The sequence below is a fragment of the Echeneis naucrates genome, chromosome 8 (assembly GCF_900963305.1).
Source record: "Echeneis naucrates chromosome 8, fEcheNa1.1, whole genome shotgun sequence".
Taxonomy (NCBI): Eukaryota; Metazoa; Chordata; class Actinopteri; order Carangiformes; family Echeneidae; genus Echeneis; species Echeneis naucrates.
In genome coordinates this window covers 3,624,179-3,652,121 of record NC_042518.1, presented here as the reverse complement: position 1 = coordinate 3,652,121, position 27,943 = coordinate 3,624,179, and the positions used below count along the sequence as shown (strand labels likewise).

The 27,943-nt window shown below is 42.8% G+C and overlaps 1 protein-coding gene across 7 annotated transcripts; it reads left to right on the top strand.

Moving 5' to 3' along the window:
• Positions 1-559: 559 nt before the first annotated feature.
• Positions 560-27,943, top strand: cacnb1 (calcium channel, voltage-dependent, beta 1 subunit). 7 transcript variants are annotated; one of them, XM_029507736.1, is made up of 15 exons: positions 560-767; positions 5,876-5,962; positions 15,726-15,845; positions 16,049-16,171; positions 16,416-16,552; positions 17,174-17,241; positions 19,223-19,251; positions 21,389-21,469; positions 21,570-21,628; positions 21,717-21,826; positions 22,464-22,472; positions 23,783-23,934; positions 24,152-24,247; positions 24,342-24,527; positions 25,889-27,943. In XM_029507736.1, the coding sequence occupies exons 1-15, from the start codon at positions 678-680 to the stop codon at positions 26,426-26,428; spliced, it is 1,887 nt and encodes a 628-aa protein (XP_029363596.1). In that variant the 5' UTR covers positions 560-677; the 3' UTR covers positions 26,429-27,943. The 7 variants fall into 7 exon arrangements, with proteins under 7 accessions (XP_029363596.1, XP_029363593.1, XP_029363599.1 ...); XM_029507733.1 differs by lacking the exon at positions 19,223-19,251 and adding an exon at positions 18,565-18,725; XM_029507739.1 differs by lacking the exon at positions 22,464-22,472 and having other exon boundaries at positions 19,232-19,251.

Here is a 27,943-nt window from a genome sequence, read left to right as displayed (position 1 = left end):
GTGAAGTGAGTGTCATGCTGAGTATTTAGTATTGATTGCAGTACCTCTGTTATTTTTTTTATAGCCTAAGGGCTCAAAATTTTCTGTAAAACTACGTTAACCCTCTGCTGAAAAAACCTGGAAGAAAGCGGCCCAAACAGAATAGAATAAAATATATTCCCTTACAGCTATTGCAAAGATTTGACCCACCATTGGAATGAAGTGAGGTAGATCTGTCCTTTGTCTTTATGTCAATTTCTAATCATTTTCACGCACTTGTGCTAATGCTTACATTCTTTTACATTAGATTAGATACATGATGGCAAAGGACTAAGTTACTCCTTTATTTATATAGGCTTGCAGTCACCCAGTCATTTATAGATTAACTTATTACCACCTCCCAAGAGACTTCTACTCCAGCATTTTATGAGCGTGAATACATTGCTTACGGCTCAAGCCTTTTATTTTGAAAGCAGTAGTTGCGTCAATCAGCTGACTTGACCTCAAACCTGGTGAGCTAGTGAGTGTAACGCTATAGGCTGGAGGGAGGCAGCTGTTGCCATTATTTTACCAGCCAGCTCAGATACATCAGCGGCTTCACCCTCCCTGAACAGAAAGAAAAAGATGAGTCTGTCGACACCATCATAAAAACACGAAACTGAAAATAGATTAACAAAAAAAAAAAAAAAGTTAAATCAATGGTACAGAAAAGTAGTATGTCCAGGACGCCTTCGACCTCAACCCAGGAGATCCAAATGGACATGTTCGACCACCATCCACACACACAGGTGAGAGCAAGACGCAGAAAAGCAGAAATATTGTGTCAGAAAACAGAAAGTACGGGCCGCTGACTGTCGTGCATTTATACTAAGGAGGCTTTTTGATAACAGAAAGCCGTTTCACTTCTGAAGATGAACAGGTTGTTCCGCAATTAAGTCGCCTAATTTGCCATCATGAGTCAAAAGCGCTTTTGTGTGCTGCACCGATTTAAGCCCAGATTATCTGCACATAATTAAGGATTGTAAAAGGAGGGAAAGTCGATAACAGGTTGTGATTTCGCCCTGTTTGGGATTCAGATTTATTATTATTTCACCACTGTGCCTGTGTCTACCATGTAATTGTGTTGCTTTTAGTAAGTCGACTGAGCGTGTAACCATATGTGGGGATATGATGTAACGCTCGTTTTTATGATTTCTGCTCACTGGGTCCTGATGAAAACCACGCTAATCAAACTATTTTTAACCAAGATCAGCTGGATAAGAGTTGAATTTGAGTTGAATTTAAAGTTTTAAGTTTTTAAACCCGAACAGAGCAGTCATTTTTAAGTTGTTCATTAGGATTTTGGTGACTACTGGTTTATGTTTAACTGCATCAGACATCAAATCTGTTTTCAGTCTAAAAGAATAAAAGATAAAATTCCTCAAAAATGCAGCATGGTTAATTGACATTTCCTTTATTTATAGGTTTACTTCCAATGTTGTCACTCTTGTCATAACCACAAATAGACAGTGACTTGTAGGATGTGACATTATTTTGTGGGCAAGTTTAGTCATAACATTTTAAATGGATTAAAAAAACAAAAACCACACAAACATTAGAATATCTAGATCAAACACACCCACGCTGAGCTTGGTCATTGTCTCTCTGGAGAAGGAAAAAAACAAAAACACTTCACCATAGACAGCCACTGCTTCAAACCATGCCAAGTCCTGCTCTCTCCTTTTTACTCCCACTCCTCCCCACCCCCCACCTCCCCCGGCTCTCTTGGTTGTTTCTCCATCCACTCACAATGCCCCACCATCTTCATCCTGATCTCACATCTCACCTCATTCTTTAAGAAATCAGATTTTTACCTGCTGTGAGGCTTTGCTGAAAAACAGATGGACCCCTCTCCTTGTGCAGGGCAGCAGGAGTCGGTGTGTCTGTGTGTTTATGTGGCACCTCTGATCACTTAGATATAAAGTTCATGCAGACCTAGAGCAGATCATGCTGGTATTTGCATTTCTAACTCTGCTGTGGAGAGGCGAGCAGGAAACCACATTTCTAATATCCTGAAGGAGGCAGTTGGAGTTTTCTACCCAGCCTGCCCAGCTCCGCACCAAAGACGAAGAAATGAACTGTGGCCCGAGAGCTGATCCAAATTGAGCTCCTGGGGAGGTTGCTTAGATTAAAGATGGTTTCTGTTGATTGGCAGCATATTGCAGACGAGTGTGGATCTCTCTGATGTTTGGAACATGGTACTGTGGTAGATGTTTTGACAGTCCTGATATCATGCCTCCCCACCTCCCCTCAGGCTCCAGTTTAACCCTTTATCGGGCAAGTGACTAATGTGGTACCTTCCATGGAAGTTACCATACATCGTCTAATAAATGGTTGAAGCTCCCTGCTCACGTGTAACTCTTTAATTCTGATCTTAATATGGGAGGATGTTTACCAACAGGAAGCCTCCCCACCCTACTTCCTCTGGCATTTCCTTGCCCTTTGCTGACTGTGACTCTCCACATCAACTCTGATTGTAGAGACCCCCCCTTGCCCAAACATGCTGACACACCTACCAGCACCCACACACATTATCCTAAATTTAGTTGTGACCTTGTGACAGCTGGGTTTAATTCTCTCTCTGCGTCCATCACCAGCTAAATCCTGGAGGGCGAAAAAAAAAACAACAAACAAACAAACAAAACAAAAATTTTTTGGCAATTTTGGTTTCATTTTTGGGTCATCCTTTAGTCACCATCTCTAACTGTTATTTACCATCTTAATTGTTGTGATATCTAGTGCAGAATATCCAGCAGAGCAGACATCGTGACCAGACAGATTATCTAACGGCTGTAAACACACCATCGTGATCATGTTATCTATGTTATGTGCAAATAAAAAGTGAAGTTGCTGCTGAAAATAGCAATTTGTCATCTTCCAGGTTTTGCAGATGGTCTTCAGGTGCAACTTTTGCCTCACCTCCTTTTCCTCTGGTCTGTGTTCATCTTTGTTGTCAGACACAGAATATATAGAATTGAAGGAACTGTAGATTTATTTACAGGCTTTTTAATTGTTAACCCATTAGAACTTAAGACGGTGAGTGAGTCACCATTTACAGTAACCTGATTTATTAAAGTTTTATCCGTATCTTGATGTCACAAAGCCTTTTTGTGCAAGTGTTAATGCATGACACCAGATTGTGATCTGATTGGCATTTTCTACTACATAATTTTTGTTTTACATAGCTTTTGAATTGTGTTTTCATGCAATAGGTTGGTGCCCACATTGTTTGAAACTGTTCATGCAATCATTCACTTTGTTTACTCCGTCCACTAAGAGATCCAAATATGTTCTCAATGTAAAAATGTATTTAGTCCTTAATCTATGAGTCTGGTCTGAGTCTAATTAGATGCATGTCTTCCAAACCTTCCTCTTTTGTGTTAATCTGTTGAACGAATATTATTAAAACGAGGAAACTTTTTTCTAAAATCTCGGCATGATATTGACTTAATTTGTATAGCTCATGCTGCGGAAGCCTCATATTGACTTCAGTCCTGTGAGTTCACGATAAATGATCACACTGAGCCAACATGACAGCTGTGATGAGAAAGCATTTAAAAATAATCTTTCACGGGGGGAAACAGGTTAACAAGTTTACCCATCTGCTAGTTTTCTAGGTGCGCCAAGAAAACCATTACAAAAGACATGAAATCCACTGAAATCTGATCTTAATGCAAGCAGTTCTTAGAACTAGGTATGAAAACAGAAGCTGCTAATCTGATGTCGTTATCTGGCTGGTTTGTTATTTCATATGTGGACTCCAATCTTACCATAAACGTATGACAGTATGTCTCCATACAGCTATATTTTAATCACATAGCATTTTCTAAAATGACACAATTCTCTGTCAGTCAGTGTAGCTGGACAGATATGTCAATCATGATCTCATCCTCTTTTTCAAGTGCATAAGTTGCAATTAAACTCCAAACAGTTGCTAATCTGCATTTTTTTTTCTCATGTGTCAACACCTCAGATTAATCTTTAACATTTACAGCCATTAAGTGTAATTTAAGAACATGTAACACAGTAATTTGTGCGTAGCAGCTAATTTGCTGGATGTCCATCAGCTACTTTTCTGTGGAAAGTCCTACAATGTATTCATCCAGCATCAGCAAATCAAGTGTATCACAAAAGGTGAGGTAGATAATTTATTTTAGCACCACAAGAGGTTTAAATAAATTAAAATGACTATAAGCTGCATTTTTGGAGTGGAGTTTCTGTCAGATCAGTTTTCCTCTTTCCTGCTCATGCAGTGTGTTTTAATGTTCGGTGCGTTCAGCGCTGGGTTACAGGTCATGTTTGTTTGTCATTCAGCTCAGGGCCTCGGTCAGAGGCCCAGAGAGTGCAAGATCTGACAGTGATAAGAAAATATCGAGTGCAGGAGGAACCACTGTTGGCAGGGGGCTAACCTGTTTCTGGATGTCTCCCACTGACCCAGGAACAGCCTGTAGATATTCATACGAGTAGGTTTGGAGCAGCAGGCAGATATTGTGTTTACATACTGTAGGTGTGTGTGGAGGTTGACAGACCAATGAGCTTGCAGGTTTGCTATAAGCTAGTACGTGAGAACAGTTGTGGTTTAATCATCCCTCTCAGTGTGCATGCAAAACCAGTTCAGAGAGATGATGTTTACCAAAGCATCCCTATAAAGAGACTGCAATAAAAGCTGGGATAATATTTCTTACCTTTAATTTCTCTCCATTTCAATATTTGGGCTGGATATCACTTGAAAATTACTGGTGGCAATGGTTGCAAGTAATAGTTTTTTTAGTACTGTGTTCTCCCTTTAGAAATGGTTCTTTTCAGTCACGAAAATATGATGCCCTCAGAACAGTCAGCTTCACAAAAACTGGACAAAATAATTGAACTTCTCCCATCTAGAAATGATAAGCAGTATAGTTAGCAATATGTAAATATAAAGGGGTTTGGAGTTTTTGCCACTATATGAAAATCATATGCAGATTTAGTAATTCTGTGTTTGGCTAAATTATGGCCTGTTATTCAGTCGTTACATAAAAAAACATACAATTTAATTGCAAAACCACCCATCTGTAGAGTCCTGTTATCTTAGCTATTTCCTTCATGGGAAGATGGAATGTGACAGAAAACTAGGGGACATTCAGATCTTTAAATCAAGACCTCTTAATCTGCAGTCAAATGCTCTACCACTGAGCTATACCTCTTATGGTAGCAGCAAGTATGAATACACATGTATAGAAGGTATGTATTGTTCCCTGTAAATTTGGTGACATGCACTCTGTATGTAATGAAGGGCTTCATTTTATTCTATTGTATTTATTTTTTTTAAACACTGATTCCAACCCGACCAGCAGTTCTCTCTCTCTTTTTTTTTTTTTTTTTTTCCAGACTGGAAATACAACCCTGCCAGTCTCCTGATTGCCAACAAATGTGATTAGTCGGCATTGTGTAACCATGGCAATGTGGGCAGAGTGGGCTCATAATGTAATGTGTGGCCTCTGCCCAATCCGGATGGGCCATTTGCCAGGGGTCTGCCAATCAGATTACAAGGTCCCAGTTTGCATCAGAAGATGAGAAATGACAAGTAATGAAGACTGTTCATGGACACACTAGACACATTTTCTCTGGTCCACTTCCTCTGAGGTCTGGGACTCATGCTGCTGTATCTCTGGCTCAATCTGACTGCCTGATCACATTCAGTGGCTTTTAAGAATTGGTCTGTCAAATGTTAAGGGCTATCAAGCTCTCCAGAAACAAGGTTTTCTTAGAAATATGTCAGGATAAGTTATTACTGCGCAGCACAATTAAACTTTTTGTCTTCTCTGTCCTCTTCTCTCCTTCCAAAACTTCCTCCACCCGGCTACCTCTGGGCTCTCAGGGAAAGTATGCCAAGAGGAAGAGCCGATTTAAGCGCTCAGATGGAAGCACCTCCTCTGACACCACCTCAAACAGCTTTGTCCGACAGGTAACATTTCACACTTAATCCTGCCCTCAGACTTGTAATCTAGGTGCGAGACTCAGCCTTTTAATTTATTAAATCATCTGAAAGTTTAATGTTAGTGTCAGTAATCTGAAAGTTTAATTTCAGTTTCAGTAAGAGTGTGGTGATCAAAACCAGCAATTTCAGGCCAACAGCTTCTACCTTCTGACTTTTATTTGACTCCATAATTGTCCATAATGTAAGATGTGAGTGTGTAATATATGATGGCCTTTGTATATTTTTTATGTAACAAGCTTACCAAAAAGTGTCCTGAAAAGTGTATTTTTCCAATTTAAACTCAGGTTGCTTCATTTCTGATCCATGGAAACTATCTCCATCGATCCCAAATGTCCTGAATGTTTCAGCTGTGATGGCTAAAAAGAAACCTTACATTCTATTTGATTTATACTCAGTGTGTCTTGTTGTCTTTGGTTTTATGAGTCTCTGCAGCCCAAAGGCTTCACTGTATCTCACACACTGAAATGGCTTTGGTAACATCACCTGTAACAACAGTAATACCCTTGTTTTTTCAGCTACACTCAGCTTTATTGTCACAGAGCTGGAGCTGAGAGACAACAGTAGGATTCCTCCAGGGCTCAGATAGTGATTATCAGTCCCCAGGTGTTACACTCACCCCTACACCTCTCCCCAATGACCCCAACCCCACCCTGCTCTGCAGATACACATGCATTGATCGGCTCTGTCTGAAAGAGCTAGAAAAACCAGCCAGTCATCCACCAGCAGAGATTCATTTTCTTGTTCTTGTCAAGATGGCTTTCTACCTCATACAAGAACATCTCCACCACTCAAGGAGTTTAGGGGACCAGGTTATAGGCCTCACACTCAGCGACCCACCAAGCAGTCCTTGTCCTGACATGATATTTCTCAAAGCCACACTGTGTCACAGATAAATGAGTGCCCCTTTTCCGTCTGACCTCTTCATTTGTGAGAGGAAATGATTTGCCCCGTGCTGAATGGCATTTACCTGTTCAGTGTTAGTGTTGCCTTAGAAGGAAAAAAAAAAAGAAGCCTATCACTGTTGACGAACACAGGGAGCTGAACTCTCCTGTGGTTTCTAAAGGTTAGCTCCATTCTCGCTCACTCACAGCACCTCTCCCTCTGCCTTGTCCTTCATTAACTCTGTGACTCAGGGTGGTGGAAGACCACGTGCGCCAGGCAAGGCAGGATTTGTAGATTTCCTAAGATAAATATCCTCCCCAGTCTTATTTGATCGCACAGCATTTCACTCAATACCAGTGATTGAAGGGGCAAGGATTTTTTTTTTAAGCCATAATCCAAAAATGAATTGAGCAACTCAGCCATTTAATGCCTGAAAACGATATTTGTGTCTCTACAGACGAAAGCAATTGCTGTAAATAAATAAAAATAAAAAAAATTTAAAATGGCATTAATTTCAGAAAGGTTTTTCTACGTATAGCCTATTTTGGCCTCTCCTTGAACAACTCAAAGAAAAGCCCTGTATAGGGTTTATAGTCTCACACACACCTACGCAAGTGCACACTCCCTCACCACACACGCATAGCACAAACACACGAGAGGCAACGGTAGAGCTGGCTGGTACACTCGGCGCGGTTTCCATGGCAACCGGGGCTACTGAATCTCCCTCTGTGTGCAGGCACAGTGGGATGGAGAGAGAAGAAGAAGAGGACGTTTAGATGGGATTGGTTTCATGTGTGGGTGCAGCCTACATGTTTGTTCAGTGTCGACTTGTGTGTCAAGGCCCCCCCCCCCAAAAAAAAAAAAAATATATATATATATAAAAATAAAAAAATAGGAATCTGTCTTCAGGTGTGTGAAGACCGGCAGAGTCTGTTTGCTGCTGCTGCTTTGTAAAGCAGGGAACATTTCTCCTGTTGTTCCAGCCGTATCTGGTGATGTCAGGGGAAAAAATGATCATTACCTCACAAAATTCAAATTGACCCCATTGGAATCATTATGTCATTTGCAGCCAGGAAATGTGCACATTCATACACAACATTAGAGCATGAGAATATTATATCAGATTGGAAGGTTTGATGACAGAGGGGACGGCCTTTATACCACACTGAACATGCTCTTCCTCTACAATGAGTCCAGACTCATAGAGACCAAAGCTAATGGTCCATTCTAACCTTCCTTAGTTCCACATTAATCATCATTAAGTTCCTCCAGCTTGCAAAAGTCACAATTGATTCCTAAATTTATGTTGCAACATGTTACATTATTCTTCAGCACAAAATGAATGTGCTGAGAATGGAGTAGAAAGCTTAATATCAAACGTATGGCATTAATGTAACTTCCATTTCTCTGTCACATCCTGTAATAAACAATGTTCCTGCTACTATCAAGAAAAAAACACTAGAGTTTAAGCTTCATTGCCATTAATTAAACTCTGTTCCAGCCTTTTTAAATGCATTTACTGGTGAATGATAATCAGTTTCCTGGAAAATACGACAAAGAAACAGGGTATATCCCAACTTAAAGATTTGTATTTTTTACTTTTCTTTGTTGAGGAGTTGAAGATCAATGAATAGAGATTCATCAAATACAGACTAAATCTATTTATCAATTTATCAAATTTATCAAATACCTTAATTTTTTATCAGGCCTTTACCGTGATCTAAAATGATATAAAATGTTACAGTAAAATAAAATTTACCGTGGTTTAAAATGCCGTTAACAACCAAATAGTAAAATATATGCAGGACATATATTTAATTTCAACTTTGAAATTATTTAAAAAGCCGCATCGGGAAAGGAACATTTTAGAAACTGAATAACTCGTTGACTTGTTTCTATCCCCAGAATACCAAAGTAAGGCCTATCCATTTTTTCCCAAGTGTTCATTAACACCTTTGCTTGGCTGCCATAAGTGAACGGTTGGGAGGGGGTCCTACCCTGAAGGGAGACCAGCAGTCTTCCTGTCAGTCCTGACATATGAGTACCAGCGGAGTCCCAGTTGCTGCTGTGTCTGGCTGGAGGAGGAGCCAACCCGTGAGTCTGTTAGCAGCTCCTGTTTTCCACCTTTCCCAGATGACTGTCTTCTCACCAGCTACGAGCATAAGAGAAAGAGATCCTTGTCGTTGTGTCAGAGTTCGCCCTCTAGTGGACAAATGGGGTCCCTCGAACCACACCTATCTGCCCGTGGACCCCCCTCCTTTAGTCTTTTTGATTCTATCCCAGATCTATGCCATTTACTAAGCTCCATAATATTCATTTTTTGTTGCTAATATGAAAGAAGTCATTGTAATGTTAAAATTATATATTAGCGGCTGATCATAATGTAAGATATTCAACACGTCATCAGTGTATAAATGGATTTTGAGGTGTACCTATTCAGCAGCTACTTCAAAGGTTTAACTCATGGGGTGTCAGCTGCTTCAAAGTGTTACAGCCCCAATCATTGCGCTTGATTCCCTCAATTCTCTGCTGTTGCACTGAAAGCGTCACTGAGGCTTTTTTCCTTCTTCCCCTCATATCCATATTAATCCCTTGTCTGATACCCTGATACTCTGATATCCGGAAACAAAGAGACAGAGAGAGAAAGAGAGAGAGGGGTTGGGAAGAATGAGATCAGGACAGAGGCCGAGAGGAATGAACCAGAGAGAGAAGCGGAGGGGGGTTTCCCTGGGCACTGCCCCATCGCTCTCTCACGTCAGCCGGGGCACTGAATGGCTGACGGCTGCATACCAAGCTTCCTTCTGGGTCTCACTGTGTTCACGTCCCTGTCTCTGCCCAGCCAGTGGCTAAATATATTTCCCCAGTTTGCAAATGTAGCACAAGTTCTGCAACCCGACCCCCCACCCTGCTTCAGCTCCCTTCCTCTACACAAGGTTCACGTTCCTCTGGGTTGTGGAGGTGGAAGGAGTGCGGAGAAGCGAGGGGGCGGGCGTGTGTGTGTGTGTGTGTGTGTGTGTGTTTGCGTGCGTGTGAGTGAAGGGGTTGGAGGTTAAGAGAGCGCTCTCCTGGTTTCACACATACGGCACTCTTTTCTGGCTTTCTCATATCATACACACCACACATACACTAACACACACACACACACACACACACCAATGTACACTTGTGCACTTGTCAAACTAGCAGGCAGATACACACACTAGCTGCACATATACACACACCCACACCCCCTCCCACACACACACACACACACGCACGCAACTCTGTCTGTGGACTCCGGCGTTGCCCCCTTGGCTTGCCGTGGTGTGGTGAGCGTGGCAAACAAGGAATGGAGAGGACTGAGAGGATCCAACGGCCCGTCGTGGTAAGAAGGAGCTGGATAAGCCTGCATGTTGTGCACTTTGTGCTGCTCCTGCCTGGACTAGAGCTGTTGTGTGTATGAGCTTCTCTCCTTGTGTGCGTGTATGGGCTGAGTTCTGACAGTTCAGCAGACACTTGTTCCTCTGAGATATGATGGGAGAAATATAACAGATCACTCGTGTGCTGATAGAGCTGTACCTTCTGGTCTCTGTCTTTCTCTGCTCCCCCTCTTCTGATCGCACCGTGCGATTCCATTTTGGGCCGGGCCACAGCTGCTGGAAAGGCACTGTGTTTTTAATTAGACCTCCAGTCCCACCGGTCGCCTCTGCTGCTATGTGCACTGCCCAGCACTGTGGCCACTTCAGGGGGCTTCTTTCACGGCTGCCCTCCTGCCCCACACAGGCCTCAGGCTGGATCTTGGGCTTTTGAGCACAGAGAAACACTCATTAATCTTTGTTCGCAGGGCCTGGCAATAATTCCTCATCATCTTTTGACTTTCATTTGAATTGGATCATGGTGTTTTAGCCTAAAGCTAACAACAGCGGAGCTTTTTTTTAATTTTTTAGAAAATTTTATCGACTTGGAAGTTGGCTTTTATTTCCTTTTCGCATTGGTTATCAGTTTAACTGATGTGTAGTTGAGCTGCAGCTATTAATCAAATTCATTACTGATTATACATTTAGGCATTAACATTTCTTAAAAGGTGGCACCTTGATGTTGCCCGTGCTGCTGGACAAAACTGCAACAGATGCTGTTTACGACCATGGAAATCCATTCAACATTTTCAAATACCTTTTAAGAAGCAAGAACCACTAATGTCTTCATAAAAATGAATTCAAAGATAGATAAATTGTCAAATTCTCCTTCTTTTTTGGTTGAATAATCATTTCACCTGTGACTTATATTTGATTTTGCATATTTAATTTTAATTTTTTTATTTTATTTTAAGTTTTTGTTTGTTTTGTTTTTTTTTTGTCTTTTTGTCTTTTTGAGTATTGACTGACATGCCTATAGAATTTAGTCTATATGTAGTATGAGGAGTTGACTACTTTTGTTAACTTACTTTTATCAGATATCAGTTCAGATCACAACTAAATTTAATTTAAAATTCTTTTCACTGTGATTTCAGCTTCTGTTACTTGAATAAACTGGTGCAATGAGAAGATAAAGGCATGTTTTCCCAAATGAAAAGCATATATTTCAGATAAGGTGTTGTGCAATCAACTGGCATCTTATTTTTGTTGAGTATTTTTAACCAACTTAGTTAAAACCATTAATTTCACGATGTTCAACTTTTTCCTCTTTGCTTCTTTGTGAAATTGGGGATTTCTGTTGATTCCGGTCCATGACTCATCTTTCTGGTCTCTACACACACACACACACACACACCATCCATCTAGTTGCCATGACGCTGCTGTGACAGAGAAAAGGAATATGGCCATTTACAGCCACCGGCCATGAGCTTCAGACAGGAAAGCTGCCTCAGTTTGTGCATCTGCTTGGGAGACACCCCTCTGCCAAAAGGTTTCTTTTTCCTGTACCTGCCTCCACTGAGCTAATCCCGCTCTGAATGTGAGCTGAATGCACAGCTCAGCTGCTAATGCATTCTGATTGGCTACCAGCTGGCTGAGATGAGATGTTTTGTTCTTGTTCTCCTGTGAAATATTTGATGCCAAGAGCGTGAGGAGGCTTATAGACAATGCAAACAGGAAAAGGATATTTAATGGCCTCATTTTTCTTCTTTTTTTAATTTTTTTTTTTTTCATCTTCTGTGCTGATAAGTTTGACAATATTTTTATCAGTTTAATTATCAGGGCAGGGGTGTGCAGCATGTGTCAGCTCTGTGTCAGCTCTAAGAAGTGATGTTATCACTTCTTAGTGATCCGTGGTGAAGTCTGACAAAACCAGCTGCAGTGTTTGATTTCTGCTGCGGCATGTGGCAAAGGAAGAAGGTGGAGATCATTCATCATGCTTTCTGAAGATGTTAAAAAGGACATTCATGCCAAATCATTATGTGCACATAAATCTGCACACAGTTTTGATACACTTTTTGCAGATTTTGAAAGTAGATTTGCCTCACTACGTCCAATTTATTTTGTTTTTCCAGCTTCCCTTTTTTCTTGAAAACGTATACAAAGGCACTGTAGTATCAGAAGAAAAGTTAACCTTGCTGCAGGGTGACTCTTTTCAAGGCTCATTATTTAAAGCACTTGTCTTTTGCTGTCCCACCCTGTCTCCTTATTCCATTACCCCTCTGCTGTGTTGCTTTCTTTTTTCCCCGACACTTCCATTTATTCAATATCAGTGCTAAGGAGGTGTAAATTCATCACTTTGGCAGCCACTCTGCTGCAAATGGAGGTGAAATTCAGTTGGTTCACTTCCACCATAATTACTGAGCCTCACCTTTTGCACTGTTCTTGTGTTTTATCCTTTCCTTCCCTCTGTTTTTTTTAGCTAAATGTAGAAAAGTCTCACTTTTACTGTTGTTGGTAAAAATGTGAATATTACCTGGGGGAAAAAAAATAAATTACGGGCCACAACATGTCATGTTACCTCCAGCCTTTTCACAGCATGAGAAAATATGTAATTGATCACCTGTTTCAAAGCTTTAATGCAATTTCTATTTATCACTAGATATTTGAATCTCCTTCCTGATTCAGCGGCCTGTAATAAGCCGCAGAGATGGTTACTATGATACTGCTGGGGTCTCTTGTCTCGGGCCACCAATAGGAAAGCAGCTCTGTCATCAGGTGGCCTGTAGCTATTTTGAACAGGAGCTGTATGTGAAGTGAAGCAAGCAGCTAAATTAGAGACACAACCCATTGACATGGTAGGAGAGTGTTGGAAATGAAAAGGTGGAGTTTTTTTCAGTCTATCAACACGTTCTGTTGGGTTTCAGGGAAGAGAAGGTGCAGAGAGGTTATTGATCAGTCGCTCTTTTGTGTGCCCCCTCATCCTTGTTAACCCCTTTTTTTTTTTTTCATGTAGCATTGACTTTTGTGTCTGTGCACATGTATCTGTCTATCTCTCTGTCTCCACTTTCCTCGCTTCATTCTTTTTTCCTGGTTGTGTATGACGTGAATCAATGTGTAAGAGTGACTCAGTGACTAACAAGCGTTTGTTAGCACAGATATACACAGGCACGGACACACAGAGTCATTACCATCCCTCCCACACTCTCTCACCTCACCCTGTATTTTGCTGCATCACCAACCTGTTGCAGGGAGTGTTTTGATCCTAAGTTGGTTCAGACTCCATTTTAAGCCTTTTTTTTTTTTCCCCCTTCCTTTTCATTTTCCCACATAAACAGTCATGGGATTTCCCCATCGGGGTTTGTTAACCTTCACTTAGCCAGTGCTCGATGTTGGGATGGACCTGTACAGTTCAGAAGATGACTCAGAGCCGGTAAGAGGAGGCGGCTGTCATTGTCCTCATTAGATGCTGCATGTCAGTCGCAGGATCATTCCCCCTGCTTGAGTGGGATGCAAGCGCACCCCTGTGAGTGTTTTTAGTTGGAGTAAATGAAACAGGAAGTGGCAATGGTTTGTGAATGCCCGAGGATGCGGGGGAATAGCAAGCCATCGCCTTGGCAACAGGGAGTGTCTAGGTTTGGTTTTTCTGTTGCCAAGTCACAGAGCGCCTCAGTGCGACAGGTGGCAGAGCTAGAATCAACATTTGTGTTCTGTCGTTTCATCTCAAATCATACAAAGACACATGGATGGTAATCAAAAGGCGTAGAGGAGCATTAATCACACATAAATGCACCAGCAAACACACAACAACCGCACAGATGCTTCACTCTCTCACCCATGACCAGTTCTTGCCTTTGGGTATATTTAGAATTTGGGGTCAAACCTGGTGTTTAGTCTCTCCACACGTTATTGATGAAGGCTTGTGTGCCACCATTGGGCTCAAAAACAACCATGTTGTGGCATTTTGCCTTTGTTCAGTACCGACGGGAACCAGTGAGCAGAGAGAGGGGAATGATCTGATATGCTTCTTCACTCCAAGGACACCAGGAATACTTAGATTTATTTTCATCTGACGGCTGAGTATCGCATGTCATTTCTAGAAAAGTAATACCTATTTAGCATTGCACTGCCATCTCTCACAATAGGCAGTTTTTCCAAAAAGGATAAAAGTGTATGTAGTTCAGCCAGACATAGTGTCCCACGCACATTTTCTTCTGCCCCAAAAGCTTCCTTGCCTACCGAAGGTTTAGTCAATGATTGAGGTGTGTTATGTGAGGAGCAGATTTGAAAGAATAAAGCTGCTGGCTTCAAGGGAATACCGAGCCAAAGAGGTCAGGTCACCCGTACCTGTAAACAGACATTGGCCTGTAAAATTGGTGGATTTCCCCTTTTAAAGGCCTCATAAGATTCACATCTAAATTAGAAAACCTCACATTTTATTTCAGCAAGACAAATTTTAAATTTACAACTGAAGAAACGGAAGAAAACATGTATTTCTGTGATGTCATATTTGCACCAATGCAGAAATCAATACCAGACCCCCACCCAGAGATATTTGTTCGACTCTCTTTATTGTCTGATTACACATGTTGAGGGAATTTTTCCTCATCATTGCACACGGTCTATGTCATCTTTGCGCATTCTCACCTCTATTTTAAAAGCCTACACCTAGTGACTCACTTCTTCTGCCTGGCACATTCAGCTGTCCGCATTCTTGTCAGCACCTCCTACAAAGAGCCAGGCAGCCTGTCAGCTCAAAAAAAAAAAAAAAAAAATACAGTGAGAAGAGAACAAGTGGGTTTGTTATATAAATTGAACACTCAAACACTCAGAAGTTCAGGCTGCCTCCCTCACTGTAGCTCTACAGTGAACAGTACAGTGGGCCGACGCCGCAGGCTCACAGGAGGCTCGGGTTTTTATTGTGGTATGGCTGTCTGGATGAGGGTCAGCAGGAGAGAGTCAAGTTACCGTCCATGAGTGGTGGATGTGTTGGAAACTGTAGCCACTTCATGAGAAATTTATATCCTCCCTAATATTATAAACGGTCCTCAGGCCATTTTTTTTTCTCCATTTCTTTTTGTCTCTACTTGACACACCCACACGTTGACTCTGTTGTACCTGTGCAAAAAGGTGAAACACCTCAGATTCACTGGAGCTGTGGAAATGTCGAGCCATTCTTATGCATCCTCTCCATCTCAAATTTCACAGTCAGCTTTCATGCACTTCGAAGGTTCAGGCTCCTTTTTAAGTTTATTTAGGTTGCGCGTCTTGAGACAATTTTGACTACATTCAAATGTTCTTTGAGGTGAAGACAAGCAAATTTGAAAAGGAGAAAGGAGAACTCTTGGAATAGCTGAAAATGAACAGAAAGGTTCAGCTCAATCCTCAGATATTCAAAGTATATCTAAATCATCCTGCAATTTCAAGAGGTTAATTCCTGCTTTAGCTCTGTCCAAGGGTTGATTGGTGGCACTGTTCTTCTCCTCACCTTTACATAATGTCAACCTGCGTTTCAGGGCTCTGCAGACTCCTACACCAGCCGGCCATCGGACTCTGACGTGTCCCTGGAGGAGGATCCCGAGGCTCTGAGGAAGGAGGCCGATAGACAGGCGCTCGCCACGCTCGAGAAAGCAAAGGTCAGAAAACAACTGTTGGCGTTGGTTTAATGGTCATCACTGTTTTATTATCTTCACATCAGTGTCTGTTGTCTCTCTGGTGAATGTCTTCATCAGTTCCAAGTGGACACTGAACTCAACATGAGGTCATCAGTGTAGTCTGATGTTTTTGGCGAGTTGCCATCAGCTTACTAATATCTGTCCTGTCCTCGTCACTGCTCCAGACCAAACCGGTGGCGTTTGCTGTGCGGACAAATGTCGGTTACAACCCCGGCCCCAGTGATGATGTTCCTGTACAGGGCATGGCCATATCCTTTGAAGCCAAAGACTTCTTGCACATTAAAGAGGTTTGAACTTCTCAGAAATATACACAAAGTAAAACAATAAATAATAATAATATATATGTATATGAAGGGTTTAAAGGGGCCTGTAGGTTTGGTCAAACCACTGAAGGTCATTGTGGAAACATTGCTTATTATTTTTAAGATTTCCTCCAGTACAACTCGAGAGGCAGTGGTACAGATGTGTAAGAGCGAAAAGATGCTGGCAAATTCCTGGTTCCTGATGTCTAACGGTGTTTTCTCAATGCAGAAGTACAACAACGACTGGTGGATCGGGCGTCTTGTGAAGGAAGGCTGCGAGGTGGGTTTTATCCCCAGCCCCGTCAAACTGGAGAACACCCGTCTGCTGCAGGAGCAGAGGATGAGACAGAACCGACTCAGCTCCAGGTGACCATGACAACCCCCCCAAATCTACAGTATAAATTACCCCACTTTTCAAAATAGTTCAAACCTGAATCACGCTTCACCGACCAGGCAATGAAAAACTGCCTAAAATAGACAAAAGCTCTGCAATGAGTCACTGTCCTCCACTACAATACTGAAGTATCTAGATATATTTCTCCGTAGTTTCAGCTTTTATTTTAGGAATCCGTCTGGCCATTTAAATTATTTGTGATTGTATTAAAAAATCAATACTACAGTAATCATTGGTGGCCAGATTTTATTATTCAACCAGGAGTTCAAGTGCTTCTGATATTGATTTTTCACTTATTTTTTGAGATGCTTACATAGATGAACTTCTGCATGTAATCTGCAGCTCATTAACACCTTTCACCAATGTTTCCTCTTCACTTTATGTCATGAGAAACTTGTGTACTACAAATTAGTATGATCGCTATCCTCTCTGACCTCTGTTCACAAATCGCTTGTTTAATGGTATAAATTATGAGTAAAATCATTTAAAAGAACAAGAGCTTTTCTCTTTTTTTTTTCTTTTTTTTTTTAAAATGAGGTACTGTTCTAAACCCTTCTTTCACCAAGTCATAAATCGTGTTTTCCTCCTTACAGTAAATCTGGAGGTAGCTCCAGTCTGGACGTTGCCTCAGGAACCCGCAGGCCCACCCCACCTGGCACAGGTGAGCTTACAGGCTCTCATCAAGTGGCAAAACAGGGATGTGTGTGTGCTTGTTTCTGTTGGCGCTTGAGCAATCCCGACAGGGTGAGCAAGACAGTGAGAGTGAGATGAGACAGGCGTCTCATATTTAGATGAAGATTTAAATTGGTTAGTTAGTCAGGCATGATGATGAATCACGCTGCGTCTCAGTGGCTTGCCATGTGAAGTGAGAAAGGTCTTAGGAGGTCCGTCATTAGCACACAGGACAGGGCTGAAATAGAGCAGAGAGTGGCCCGCTCTCATTACACTTGATAAGTATGTCTGGCTTGTGTGTGCATCACTGGGGCGACACAGATGGGCAGAGACGGCAAGAGAGAGGGAAGTGCAAAAAAAACCCAAAAAAACCAAAACCCAACTCTGATTGACGTAACAGGTTTTTTGTCAATCAAATAAAGCCACTGTACCAATCTTAATGCTTCTACAATAAAAACCACATCTATCTAACACAGCTCGTACATTCTGATGGGGTTGATCAGATTTAAAGCAAAAAGGCCGACATTTTGAGGGATACTGCTAGGCTGGCTCTCAGTAAATGTGCCTACCTGCACCTCTGAAGTTCAGTAATTAAAAAATCTATGTATCCATTAAATCTGTATACAAATTGTTATATGTGCTATACTTTTCTGTACCAATTAAAATATAATTGTGAGGTTTAGCGGGTTAGAAGGAAGTTTGCTTGGCTAAGCTAAGCTACCCTGTTATAGTGATGGAAGTGGCATGAATCAAGCAAATGCATTGTAATCTGTGAAATGTCCGGAAGAAGATGCCTGTCAGCCCTGACCACCATACCAACCACACCTTCCTCATCAACTACAATCCCAAAACAAACCTTCTGTTCCCGGCCAAGGCTGCCTACACTCGGCTTGATTCCCTTTTTCCTACCTCCTACTTTCTTCCAACTTCCTCTGCAGCCACTCCTTCATCCAGTTCTTTCACATCTACACTAGTTTTGTTTTTGCTTGCTTGTCCTCTTATTATTATGTGTGCTTTGCTTCATTATAATCTAATGCTTTCTTTTTGAATCTCTTGATCAGTGTTACTTCCAGTTTAAATCATACTGTCACCTTTTTCAATCTTAGTGTGTGCCATTTCTTGCAATTTCCTCCATGCCTCTTTCTGGATGCACCTCACATTCCTCCTTCTATTTATTCCCTTTTTGATTTTTCACCCCTCTCTGTTATCTTCTTCTCTGTTATTTCACCTCGTCTTCCTCTCTCTTCCTTTTCTCCTTGTTCTGGTTTCCTCTTTCCCTCTCTCTGCACTGCTGGCCCTTATTCCTCATCAGCTCACGTGGACATGTCCACTATGGCCTTTGACGTTGATCCCCTCGACCTGGATGCCGAGGAGCCCCCTGAGTCCCAGGGTGACCCTCGCTCCCCCAAGGGCATGTCAGGCAGCGTAACATCCCCTCAGGCCAACACCCACCGACTGCCCTTCTTTAAGAAGGTAACATTAGGGCCCAGGAGACCTCGCTCACCTTGCCAGCTTTCCTCCTCTTCCCCTCTGCATTTGTCCTCCTACTCCTTCAAGATGCGGTCAGGTCTTAACTCTCTCCTTCCCCTCACCCTCTCTCACTAACTCAAACCCAAACCGTTCCCGCCGCTACTCTTCTCTCCCGGATTTAACGCAGTTTGGCCCTTCCAGCTCCAGCCATGATGTTTACACTGAGATGTGCTTTGATGTTTGTTTCTGTGCTCAGCTGGGAGAGGCGTTGATCTATCTGACAAACTCTGAAATGGCTGCCGCTGCACGTCAGCCTGTTATGAAATGAATGCATAGCAGTATCAGCTCTATTTTTTTTAATCAATTAACAGCTCCTCTCCCAACCCACCCCCCCTCAAGTCCTAACATGTCAATAACTAAATATGCTCTTGTGTTTTGTGCTTTTTTTTTTCTTTTTTTTTTTTTTTCTCTTCTCGCTTTTGTGTGGAATGATACTGTAGGTGGTCCAGCTAAACAGAAACAGAAGTCGGTGAGTGGTTTGTTCTCAAAACTAACCTCTAACACGTCAGCTCTTCACTCTGTGTCCTCATCTTCTGTTTGTGTACATTTTCCTCCCTGTGGTATCTTAGGGTGCAGTGCATTTTTCATGCTTCCATGGACACATTAAAACAAAAATATTCATATTTGTGAGTCATGTCGACACCACTTGTCATTTGCCCAAAGCTTGTATCACAGCTGTCAGTGCGCAGGTGCAGGCCGTGTTAATCAGACTGTAACCGTAACACATCCCAACATGCTTTCATTTCCATTTGTGACAGCAGCCTGCAATCAGCTGTTTTTTTCCATTTTGCAGAAAATTTTTATTCATACATTATTTATCGCTGGCATTATGTAGATAGTAATAAAGATTTTTCTGAAAGCATTCATAATTCCCGTTGATGGTACAGTTTCTTTTAGAAATACTTACCTGCAGCAATGAAGTGTAAATGAAGTGTACGTTTAAATGGGTGTTGTGCTGGTGCTGCCCATCGCGTCACATAACCATAACTATCCCTTTAAAGGGCACCCGTGAAGCACAATATTAAAAAAAATGTATTTTGAAGTAAAATTATGTAATTGAAATATAATTCAATTTAAAATCTAACTTAAAATTTCAACCTCTGTTAATGCTTTTCAGTGAAATGTTTGTGATATTTACCTGAAGCAAAATGCAGCTTCTCTTTCCTTTACTCTGAACTGTGAGCCACAACATGCTGACATCAGTATTTTGTAACAATATGATTGTAAGGACAAAGAATACACGGTGCTAGTCGACATCAGCAGCACTATATTATGTACACAGTCCCTCCTGTTACTCACTGCACTGAGTTGTACACAGTGCTCATGTTATTTAAGACCATTGAACACCGTTGTTATGTTCAGTGCTCCAGCTCTGCCCCTTTAGAGACAAGAGCCATTTGGAACTTTTAAAATGTGTATTTTTAGCCTTTGTGAATACAAATGAGGAGAAATGAGTTTCCTGCTTTATGTAATGTAATGTAGTGTAGTGGAGCAGGGCACTCTAGCACTATATCCTGCCTGAAGAGCTGCATTACGCACAGAGGAGGGGGCGTGCTTGGAATATAGATCTAAGAAGGAGAAGAGAATATATTTATATATATATATATATATATATATATATACACACACACACACCAATTTCACTGTTGTCAGAGTAGATAGGATGTGTGACCGTTTTACCTCAGTCTCAGTAAAAAACAGCCCGTTTCTAAAGATGGCAGATGCTCATGGAGTCATGACAGTTGAATCATCCCTTTCATGATTCATAATGTACAGATGAGCCTAAGGTTCATGTGCTGCAATATGGATCGCGCTTGTGTGTGGGTGTTCTGCATAAGTCTCTGTGTCAGATTTATAGGAAAACCACAGACTACAGGGCCATTTTCTTATATTCAGTTTTAATTTTAAATTCTTGAGTGTATTCTGATCCCCAAAATGCGTAATGCGGAAAAAAAAATCCTGGTGAAAATGTAAATATGTTGTCTTGAGACTGTTCAGGTATAAATTACTTAAACTGTGACACATTTTATTTATATTTCAAGGAAAAATTTATACATTTAGGATTGAGGATTTTCTTAGAATAATAAAAAGTTGAGGTACGAAATTGTTTTTTTTACTTTTTCGCAGATCACTTTGCAGCAGTTCCTGGCAGCAATAAGTTAACAACTTTCCTCACCAGAATGCTGATGCATAACAAAGACAGAAAAGTGTGAAGTATGACGTTTGTGGAGCAGCAGCACAGTCACGAGAGCTCTCTCTCTCCTGACACCATGGCGTCTGCTTTAATTATGGACACTTTAATTATGTGAGAGTGCAGAAAAAGAAATTGAGGTGAGGGCTCTCAGTGAGTAATTGATCCATGCCTCCAAACATTCATGGGCAGTCAATAAAGCGCATGGAGTCTGGCGTCTGAAACCTGCCATCCATCAATCTGACTGGTCAGGGAGGTGACAGGGGTGCTGGGCAATGTGGGGGAGGGGGGGGAGGGGAAGGAGGTCCTTTTATGTGTGAGAGTAACCGGCTGTAGATCTTTGTGAGCCTTTTGTTAGGTTCAAATGCAACGTGACAACTTAACTAAATGATCTGTTTGTGCTGTTGTCCGCCAGATGGAGCATGTCCCCCCGTATGATGTGGTTCCCTCCATGAGACCCATCATCCTGGTCGGGCCGTCACTCAAAGGCTACGAGGTGGGGCCGACAATGAGAAACCTTCTGCCTGCTTGGCATCCAGTTTCTCGAACTTTGTGTTTGTGTGTGTGCTGACTTACGTCTGGTGTCTCGTCTCCAGGTGACAGACATGATGCAGAAAGCGCTCTTCGACTTTCTCAAACACAAGTTTGAGGGCAGGTAAGAAACAGCTTCATCAGCGATGGCTTTAAAGTGCTTCCTGTTCGCCGTCACCAGTAGCAACTGATGCATTTCGTCGCCGTTTCAGGATATCCATCACACGGGTGACAGCGGACATCTCCCTGGCCAAACGCTCAGTCCTCAACAACCCCTCCAAACACACCATCATCGAGCGCTCCAGCACTCGCTCCAGCCTGGGTAAGACCACACACTCAGTCCCCCTTCGACAAGTAACAAGAATTAGTTCCTTTATTGTTGGACGGATAAAGAGAATATTTACAGCATATTTCTGTCTTTCATGTCACGTTGCTGAACATTCATCGGTCTTTCATTGATCTGTTTCACATCTGTACAACTTTTAAGTGTGTTCCTCTTTGGATAGATGCAATTTGTGATTTTGCTTTTCTTGGCAGCTTTGTTTGAAGCTTTAGTTTACATTCATTAGCCGTTAGACAAACTTCACATACAACGGCTCAAAAATAAAATGCTTCAGGGGGTGAAACACTGAGCTAATTCAGAGCGTGAATGAACAGTGACTGAAGTTTACAAAATTTTCAGGGGGGTGTGAAATTACTTGATATGATAATTTTTTCAAAATGTCAGTTGTGTGTTTTCTGAAAGTTGACATAGATAGTAAGAAAGTTAGCTGTTTCTTTTCAGGCATCATTGTACTTCATCCTATGACCTGAAAGTTTTTCCCTTTTTATACCCGCTCTCACTGCCTGAGTCTGATCTGGCCTCCTCTTTCTCTTCATCCTGTCTTTTCTCTCCTTTGCCCATCCTCCCTCCCTCTCTCCCACCACCCATCCTGTTCCTCCACTCTCTTTTGATTCAGACGTACTGGGTACGTATGCTCTCCCTCCAACAAAAACAATGAAGCCTCTCCCCTTCTTCCCTGCCCCCTTTTCTCCTCACTATACTTATCATCTGCTCATACATTGTTTGTCTGCCTGTCTGCTTGCCTGTCAGTTTCTCTGTTCCTCATGATTCCGTGTGACAGCCTGTAGTCTCCGACAAAAAGAAAAGAGTCACAAAACCAAAAGCAGGAACAGATCCGTGGGAGGGCAGCATGCTCTGCATCTGCGAGCAGGATTGAGCAGAGAGGAAGCCAGTATCTTCCGTACTGCTCTGTGTTGTGACCCTGTATTGCCTGTGTGCAATCAAACACAAGGATGGCCTCAATAGAAGCTGGACCTCTTCTTGTAAAGTCAAAGATCTGTGAGACAGCAAGTGTTTGTTGAGGTTAATGGAAACGCTGCCTGCGATTTCTTTATACAAGTTAAAGTTCATATTTGTTATTACTCTGTGGCGGTCCTCTGTAATTCTCCATTCGTCAGTCCTCTGGAGGCTGCTGAAATGTGTGAAGGCCCTCTCTCTCTTCAGATTGTCTTGCCCCTGTTATCTCTCTCTGCTGCTAGGTTGGCAGCGTGAACGCCTCGGAGGCGGCGTGGTTTGACCGGTCAGATGAGGCACATTCTTGTTTTCAGTTTTTGAATCTCTCCCCTTACACGTCAACAGACTGATAAAAGAAGGGGGGGGGGGGGGCTGTGCTTGAAATGCCAAACAAAAAGCTCCTATAGGCTGTTGGTGAGGAACAATGAAAACAAAAGTCCCCAGCAGTGGTTCACTTGATCGAACAATTCCTGCTCTGTCCTTCAGTGCTAATGAAAACTAATATTTCACTTCATTTGTTTGACGAAAATGTTTATTTATTTTGGTTTCTGTTTTATTTACATGGTGAAAAATTGTGTCCTTTATTATTAGTTATTACTCCAAGTGCCAAATGCATCTCATTCTTAAATGCCTCCGTCCTCTGCAGCATTGAAACACAAAGCATCACAGAAGCACATCTTCTCTAATGTGAGGTGGGGGGCAACAGAATGAGGATGCTGCATTGCTCCATTTAGCTGTGCATAAATGGAACTTTTTAAGTGTGATCCAATCTAATTCATTCGCTTAGTAGTGTTTTGTTTTTTGTTTTTTTTTTTCAAAACTTTGACATGCATGATTAACTACTAACATGCCAGTTTTTGTACTTGTGCACAATGTAAAGGGAGTACGGCTGACATGCAGCGATGTGCCAAGTAACTTTAAAGTGATCTTTCCACTGTCCTGTTGTATTTATGTGTCTTATCTGTTTCCCGGGGCCCTCAGCCGAGGTACAGAGTGAGATCGAGCGTATCTTTGAGCTGGCCCGTACCCTCCAGCTGGTCGCTCTGGACGCTGACACCATCAACCATCCCTCTCAGCTGGCTAAGACCTCCCTCGCTCCCATCATTGTTTATATCAAAATAGCCTCACCTAAGGTGCGACAACAGGTGCTCTCAGCGGTGCCCTGTGTTTTTTCTTGTTCACTTTAAGTCACACTGTTTTACCTGCATAGTGTCCATGTAAGTAGCCTTCTTCATTCTCATGTTAAGATACTAAACCCTAATATGGACTTTAAATTATGAAAGTAGGTGCATACATTAACACGTTAACAATGCTGTTTTCACTGGACACAGAGCTGTTTTGTCCCTGCAGGTCCTCCAGAGACTCATTAAATCCAGGGGGAAGTCCCAGGCTAAACACCTAAACGTGCAGATGGTGGCAGCAGACAAGTTGGCTCAGTGCCCGCCTGTGAGTTTCACTGTTAAGGCCAGCCGTAAAATGAAGAGTAATAACTCATTTTATTAACGTCAACCTGACAAATAGGGACTTTATTTCCATATAGGAACTATTTGACATCATCCTGGACGAGAACCAGCTGGAGGACGCCTGCGAGCACCTGGCTGACTACCTGGAGGCCTACTGGAAGGCGACACATCCCCCGAGCAGCAACCCTCCCAACCCCCTGCTCAACCGTACCATGGCCACGGCAGCTCTGGCCGCCTCCCCTGAGCCCGTCTCCAACCTGCAGGTACAGGTGCTCACCTCCCTGCGCAGGAATATGGATCTGTGGCCTGACATGGACGGTGCTGTAGCTGGAGCAGGAGAGGGGAAAGAGGAGGAACACGCTCTCTGAAGTCCAGCAGAGAGAGGGGGGGGGGGACTCCGGCAACTCAAACTCAGTCCAAACCCAGCAGCCTGCTCTCTTTACCCTGAAGGAGGCAGCTGGGGGTGGGGGGGTTCATTCACACCCTGTTTATGCTGTAAATAGAAACACAACTCAGATGCACATTCACACACAACACAACTTTGCAAGCTGAAGAAGGAGTCAGTTTGCCGCAGATGAGCAACTAGTTTAACAACACCTACGAGTAAAACGCTGCAGTGTTTATCTTAACAGGCAGAGATTTCTCTCCCTGCGCTGTTGAAGCTGTGAGAGCAGCTCAAGTCAATCAACACTGGATTTAAAGCATAAACAACAAGGCACCTCGGCCTGCGGGACCCCGTCCATTTCACTGTAATCAAGTGTAAAATGATATCTGCTGCCCCCACGTGCCCTCTTTAGCTCTGTGGCCTCCTTTCTCTGGCACTTTTTTTTTTTTTTTTCTTCCTTCTTCTTCTCCGGGAGGCTGAATCCAGTTTGCAGTCCTCCTCTGTGTTACCATGGTACCGCCCCTGAAAACAGCAAGTCATGGCCGCCTCTTCAAACAGAAACTTCTAGTTTGGTGGAGGCTGTTGCTAACTCTTTGTCCAGTTGAATTTAATCTATCATTTTTAACAGGAAAATACTAATCACGCTTGCCTCAATTCCACAGCTCTTGCTGGCTGTTTTAAAACCTGATGAGTTTCATATATTTACATCTTTAACATTATGGAAACACAAAGTGACAAGTTTTCTACCAAACGACTCAAAACATCCCCCCACCGGTTATTACGCTGTCATCAGAGTGGCAGCAAACACAATCCAACAAATGAAATTGTAATTCCTCATTTACATAAAAAGGATTAACTATATGAGGTCTGTCTGTCAGTGTAAACTTCACAGTGCAGAATTTAATTCATGACTCAGCCGGTGATGGTGATGAGGTCACTCAACCAGCAGTGGGCGCTGCTGCAGGTTGAATAACTTGCTTGGGAGTGTTTTTTGTTTGCAGGTTTGTGTCGTGATTTTGTGTCACTGTATGTGTTAGTGCTGGTTAGGATAAGCCAAACTTTGAATGCCTGTGTGTTAGATTAGGCTGATGTTGCTCATGAACACTAATGTTTTCCACATCCTTTAAATCTGAATCCCTCCCTGTTAATCCTGCCGACTAACGACTGACAGCCTGGTTTCTGCTCTGCCGTTTGTGTGTCTGCATGGTTTTCTCGTGGCATGGCTGTGGCTGCCTGCAGGGGCCGTACCTGGTGCACGGCGAGCAGAAGCGGGAGGGGTCCCTGACCGAGTGCGGAGGGAGTGGTGCTCTTCATGACTATCAGACAGACCTGGGGGGGAAGCCTCAGCAGCAGCAGCAGCATCAGACATACCTGCGCTCCTCTCGGGGTCAGCTACGAGGCGGGAGCGGCCGAGGTCTGTCACGCCAAGACACCTTCGACTCTGAGACCCAGGGCAGCCGGGACTCCGCCTACACCGAGGCTGGCGACTCCTGCATGGACATTGAGACAGACCCCTACGAAGAGCCCGAGCCCGAGCCCTACCGGGGGGGCAGCCGCCTGCACCTGGCGCAGCATCACGGCAGACAGGCGTCCTGGGAGGACGAGGGCGCCGAGCCGGACCAAGAAAACCTGAACCACCCCCCGATGCCGAGCCAGATGCAGCCGCATGGACGTGCCAAGCTGAGGGAGCGTTACTGCCAGGACCCCGTGGACACGGGGGCCAACATCAGCCGCAACAAGAACCAGGACGACTGGGGGAGGGACGTCTACATCCGCTGAACACATCATGGTGCAGAGGCAAGCAAACTCCTGAACAGACTGAGGACTGACGGAGGGGTGGGTGGGGGGCGACGCCAGTCAGGCTAACAAATGAATCTGTTTACATCCCAGTACAATGTAAAAAAACACGTCAACTGCCAGATGCCATTTTCATCAAGTTCCTCTTGCAATTCAATTTATTTATATTTAGAGAAATAATATTGGTCTGGTTTTTTTTTTTTTTTGTTTTGTTTTGTTTCTTATCTTAATACTGCATGAATATCATGGATTTCTATACTGACAGCACGAGGACAGTAATTGTTACGATTGTGAATCTGTAAGACTCGATCTCTCCTTCAGTTGTAGAGTGTGAAGGCCAGTGGAGCTGCAGTCTGTCATGTCTGTCCTCTGCAGTCTTAAACAGGGTCTAAAATCACCGTCCCCCGTCTGTGTACAGTGTCAGGGTTCTTCTTTACCTTAATCCCGCTCTGAGCTTTTGGGTTTCGAGGGGTTTTCCTCCCACATGAGATCCAGAGGTCACGGGTTTCTCCCTCTGCTCTCTGATCACCCAGACCTTAAGAAGCTGGTGGACTAGTTGCCATATTTTAACATGAGAGTTTAGCGACGTTGCTACATTCATGTCAGCTTGAACACACTCCAAAGACGTTTACTTCCACCCCTTCCCTGACTCCTGTCTCTTGTCTTTGTGGGAACTGCAGTATTCACTTTGTTCTCTGGTTTCCTAATGTGGTGCAGATTTAAAGCAGCACTGCAGCTGTGGTTGTGTGAATGAAGTGTCCTGCCTTAGTCTACCCCCCCAGCCCACCCTCACCTTCTCACCCTCCCAGTCCCCCTAAACAATTCAAGAAAACTCCAATCACAAGTGCCGGAAAGTCTCACCAAGCCATGTCCACCACTGCCAGGGTGGGATGTCTTAACTCGTTTTCATACCACGTCTCTTCGTGTCTCACTGTGGCCACGCTGTCTCACTCATCTCCTTTTTCTTTGCTCCAGCTTCGTCGTCTGTTTTTCAGGGTTAATTGTTATATAAAAAAGAAACAATACTTGTGTGTTGTTACTCACTCCCAACTTCCACCCAAACAGCTCCGCTTGTCTAATATTAAATACCACTCTCTTCTAAGTCTTCATTTCCGACTGAATTAGTGTTTTCCTGTGCAAACGTTTTTGTTTTTGTTTTTTTTTGTTTTTTTATCTTTAATTCATGTGAGGTAGTGAGAGGAAATCTTCGGGGGGTTGGTGGAGGTCAGGGGGTGGGGGCAGTGGATCAGCTCTGGTCTTTAACTCAGTTATCTATAACGGAGAATCCATGAATGTCTTCGGTGGGCTGCCTCAGCCCGCTTGTCTTCAGTTGAATAAATAAATATTAAATAATGATCAGTAAATAATGTTATTGTTGCGTTATCGCAATTGTTAAAAATATGAGAAAACATGTATCATTGGTGCCTGATTGTAGCTACATTTTGCTTTTTCTGCCTTTCATTTTTAATCTGTGGATAAATTCGTATTTTAATTAAA

Excerpts from the sequence above, each read along its gene's own strand:
- cacnb1 (XM_029507733.1), top strand. The coding sequence starts at position 678 with ATGGTACAGAAAAGTAGTATGTCCAGGACGCCTTCGACCTCAACCCAG. Across the intron at positions 24,248-24,341 it reads AGTTGGCTCAGTGCCCGCCT|GAACTATTTGACATCATCCT; the intron begins GTGAGTTTCACT and ends ATTTCCATATAG. Across the intron at positions 24,528-25,888 it reads AGCCCGTCTCCAACCTGCAG|GGGCCGTACCTGGTGCACGG; the intron begins GTACAGGTGCTC and ends GGCTGCCTGCAG.